Raw genomic sequence first — 4,943 nt, 5'->3', positions numbered from 1 at the left:
ATAGAGATAATGAAGATGAGTGTGTGTGTGACAATAGATGGAAGCTCATCATCATCATCAGTCCTGCCAAGCTTCCAAGTTCCTTGGTCACCTTTCCCGACCACCTCAACCTCGCTACTTTCCTCATCCATGGCAACCCTTTCATACAAAACCCTTTTCTCATTCTCGCATCTTTTTCTCTTCCAACAACTTCCCACGTTGGAATTCCAATGATGAAACTTTTAGACCTCCAAACTTCAACTTCAACAATGCTAGAAGAACTAAACCTCAGGATGAAGATGAAGAAGAGGAAGAAGATGATGATGATGATGAATATGGGAAGAAGAGGAGGTGGTGGTCTGATGAGTATCCGGAAGAAATTGATGAAGGATATGGTGGAGGTTGGGAAGAAGCTTTGGATAGTTTGTGGATTCTCAAGGTAAATCATTTTTGCCTTTTTTTTTAGCTTTTGAGTTTTTATTGTTAGAGATAGGATCCGTTAACAACAGGTGTCAAACTTTAATTTGACACCAAATCTTAACCGTCTATTTGTTATAGTTTTGGTTGTTTGAATGATGCCCTTTATTTTATTTTTATGTGGAAGATGTGAATATTTCTTTAGGAAATTTTGATTTTTTGTTTGTTTATTTGTATTTTGCTTAGTAAATGATTAGTATTTCACGTGTCTTGTTATTGTAAGATTAGTTTCATGCATATATGCCCTGTTTGGATAAACAATTTAATTAAGCTATGAACTATTTCTAATAAAAGATAAAATGAAGTCGAACTGTTTCATATTTGCTATAAGCTGGTTTTTTAAATTATCTGGAGAATTTACTGAAAGAAGTTGAAAAAAGCTTATGGACATGTCATAAGGTGATCCATATGCTCTTCCAAATAGTCTCACAAGTGCTTATGACAATAGATTAGCTTAAATAAGTCAATTCAAACACACACTTACTTGTGGCAGTAGATTAGCTTAAATAAGTCAATTCAAACATACACTATATTAGAGAAATTTTTGTTTGTTTCTAGTTTCGTCTGAAATGATAACTGCTAATGTGAGAGATGAAGTGCTCAAAATGCTAGGCTGTGTTTGAATATACGATTTAATTAAGTGTTTATTCAATAAGCTCTTATTGTGTAAGAGTTTGTGTATGTTGTATCTCTCATTGCCTCTTTGATCATAGAAACTATAATCAGAGAGGAAATGCGAGTGAACTGCATAAGCTGAAAACAACTGAAGACAATAAGCTATTTGAAAGAGTTTATCAAAATTAGTTGAAAGTAACATAACCTATGGACATATAATAAGTAATATTCATAAACTTCAAAACATCTACGCTAGTACTTATGTATGTCATAAGTAACCCCAACTACCCTCTTCCAAGCACCTTCAAGGTAATGTTGTCAAATAGTGGTGTGCTACAATGTTATAGCGTAGTAGAATTTTAACAAACCACCATTGTTCTGCTATACACGTTTAGTACTAGTGTTGTCCGATAGTAGCTATAACAGTGCTAACTAACAGCTATATTCCTCGATTGACAACACTGGGCCAAGGTAACCTAGTTATTCTCCTTTCATCAGCTTGTAACGTAGTATAAATGCATATCTTCTGACTTCTGTTAGTACTCAAATACTGAATTTAACTCTTTTGGGTACTAGTTTCTCTTGCTTTGCACTTTAGATGTCACCAATATTTTCTAGTAAGCCAACTGTTGACTGTTGTAATACATCTTACATGGAATTAACATGGAATGCCATATACACAAAATTTGGATCGGCTTATTTGTTCTTATCTATTGGCATATACACTTGTGAGACTGACTACAAAAACGCATAAAATAGCTTATGGCTGATGTGAAAACAGTTTAACTTTATTTTATCTTTTGATATAGAAATAGCTTATACATAAGCATTTATCATAATAAGCACTTATACTATAAGCTACAAATGAAGTTGTTTATCAAAACAATACCTTATTCAATGATGGTTTCTATTAAAGCTTTATATAAAGATATTATTTTTCTACTAATGTAAATGAATAAATAATAAGGGATGCATTGCATGATGAAAATTAAGTGTTAATATTTAATGGTTCATAAACCAAACCTTTCCTTATATTAGTGTATATATAGTAATGATCAAGAAAAAGCTAAGCATCGACAGCATCATAGTGAGCATTTTCTCAGGTAATCTATAACTATTTTAGCTATTTCCTATTCTTAAATTTCAAGGGGACCATATAAGTATGTTGAGATTTAGTACTGTAGACTGTAGTTATATATACAAAATTCTGGCCAACTTACTCAGTCAGGAAGTAAATACAACCTAATATCACTTGGTTGCTATTGCATCTATAATACAAAAACGAAAACTTGCTGTTAAGGCTTTGTATGCGAGTTAGGAGAGGAAGAAAGGGAAGAGCTTTGGGGGGGGGGGGGGGGGGGGGGGGGGAAGTGTTAAGAAGTCCCACATCGGTTGCGATATGACCTGACTAAGTGTTTATAAACTAGGCAATCCTCACTTTACAAGCCGGTTTTGTAAGGTTGAGTTAGGCCCAATACTCAATTGTAAGATGATATCAGAGCCTATCCACAATTTGCTGGGCCACTTCGTCGGGCCGCCTGCAATCAGGTTTCTGATCGGGCCCTCTACCTTTCATATCCGCGCCTCAAGCCCGGTTTTGTAAGGTTGAGTTAGGCCCAATACTCAATTCTAAGAGAATGGGAGATGAATGCTTCTGATTGATTTTTTTTTTGTTCAGTTTTGTTTCGAGAACGAGACATGATTCGAATAATTTGGCAAAGTCTTCCAAAACTCTACCCTAGTTCATTTTTTGAGTTCTCCCATATGGAAGGCTTATAACTTTATTGAAAAAGTAAACCCCTCATGCAAGGTGGGGGATATCTTCCCTTCCACTTCTCTTTCGTCCTCCCTTTCACCGAAAACTATTCTTTCACTTTCCCTCCTCCTAACTCTCAAACAAAACTGAAGGGATTGTTTACTTTTGTGAAAACATTTTCTATTTGCATTTAAAAAAATATGTGTTCATTTTAGCTTGCTAATAACAAGATGCGAGAAGATGAAATACTAGTTACGGATTATGCATTTCTGGAAATAATGAAAACAATTCTTTTGAAATTTTCATCATTTCTTAAAATTTTAGATCATTGTTCACTTCAAGAGTCTCTTATCTCCATGTTAGCAAGTAAAATTAACACAATCTTTTTTTAAAAAAATATAAAATGTTCTCACGGAATAAACTAGTCATAAGTTTCTATTTCTAGTGATGGAACAAGTTTCCATTTCACTTGGGAGTCTTCAACTTTTATTCCTAGCATATAAAGGCATTGCATTTTGATTTAATGTCATGAGTCAAGACCCATTCTACAAAATAGTATTGCATAACCAAGATATAAGAAATATCAAGGAAGCAATCCCACTAATATAAAATGATTTACACTTGAGATGCTAGCTCAGTAGTAACAGCTTAACTTTCTAACTTCAAAATACAAAGTTTGAATTCCCTTGAGAACAGTTGTAAAATAGTTATTAGTGCCCCTTTAATTAATAAAATTTTATCCCTTCTCCAATTTTATTTTTTTAAAATGATGATTTGTTTAAATATCATCTGATGCATTGAAGTCGCAAAATATTTCTGTGATGAGGTGAAGCAGAATACTCACAACATCTTAATTATGTATTAAGCTGCTATAGTTTATCTACATATGCATTGAACATTTTTGTTGGTGTGAGGTGTTGAATTCATTTTTCACAGTGCAGGTTTTTAAATCCTATGGTTGGACGCTGCCTATCATCTTTGGGTCATGGTTGCTTTCCACCGGCCCAAAAGCTTTCCTCATGGCGTTAGCAATTCCTCTTGGCCAGTCAGCACTTGCACTAGCATTCGAGAAATTATGGGGACGGACCGAGAGCAAACCAAAGCGCAAGTACAGGACAAAGAGGAAACGGCGAAACGTAAATGACTCTCGAATTGAGGAAGAACCGGAAGAAAACCAGGATACTAATACCAGGAAGGCAGGAATGCAGTCGTGGGTAGTTGAGAACGACGGTTCAGATGATAGTGGTAGCCGAAATACACCGAATTTTGGTGGATGGGATGACTTGGAGAGACCTAGGCGAGCAACAAGGAGATCTCAAACAAGGAAGGGGTCACAAAGGGGTCCTATGGAAGGTGGTAGGTTGAGTAGGAGAGAAAGAAAAAGCGACACACCCCTCTTGGTTCGATTGCTTATTGCTATTTTTCCATTTTTGGGCTCATGGACAAAGATGTTTTAGCCTGCAATAGTCTCCTCCACAGTGAACTCGAGCTTCGATGAGTTTGATTACGATTTTTTTAATGGAATTTGAATAGATTTGTAATGTGAAATCAACCTTAGATACAATGTATAGCATATAATCATATGATGTTGTAGGAATAAATTAGAGATGTGTACTTGTCAATTGTCCTCGTTGTAACTTGTAAGATCCATAGTCTGTGGTTAGGGTTAGACAGATTGAACGGAAACTCGGTCTTATATTCGCCAAATGAGGGTGGGGAGCTCTCGGTAGTTAAGCAAATAACAGTTCAACCCATCACGAACCATTCATAAAAGACAGCTCAAAATCATGTATATTTTTTTTATAATTGAGTGCATTATTATATATTTTTCATAAAATACAGCTCAAAATCATATATATTTTTAAAATTGAGCTCAAATTCATGTATAGGAGGTATGGCTCTGAAGCACCGATACTTCAAAATGGCTTCCGAAACGTACCCGATACGTCGATACGCTCTGATACGTTGTCAATACGTATGCAAGATGTATCCGAATTTATTAAAAGTTATTATCAATTTTCAACGTTGTTATGCAAATAAATTCATAAAGAAGGATATTCTAATTCACAGGAAGCAAAGAAACTCAGACAAATATTCCTTGTTGATCCAAACTAAT

General features: G+C 35.1%; 1 protein-coding gene across 1 annotated transcript; it reads left to right on the top strand.

Annotated features, from left to right (window-relative positions):
• On the top strand, positions 1-4,449 carry LOC123902266. Its single transcript, XM_045951950.1, has 2 exons — positions 1-418; positions 3,769-4,449. Exons 1-2 carry the CDS (start codon positions 38-40, stop codon positions 4,282-4,284), a joined length of 897 nt encoding a protein of 298 aa, XP_045807906.1. The 5' UTR covers positions 1-37; the 3' UTR covers positions 4,285-4,449.
• Positions 4,450-4,943: the final 494 nt, after the last annotated feature.

The sequence above is a fragment of the Trifolium pratense genome, linkage group LG1, assembly GCF_020283565.1.
Source record: "Trifolium pratense cultivar HEN17-A07 linkage group LG1, ARS_RC_1.1, whole genome shotgun sequence".
NCBI lineage: Eukaryota > Viridiplantae > Streptophyta > Magnoliopsida > Fabales > Fabaceae > Trifolium > Trifolium pratense.
This window is presented reverse-complemented; position numbering and strand designations above follow the sequence as displayed.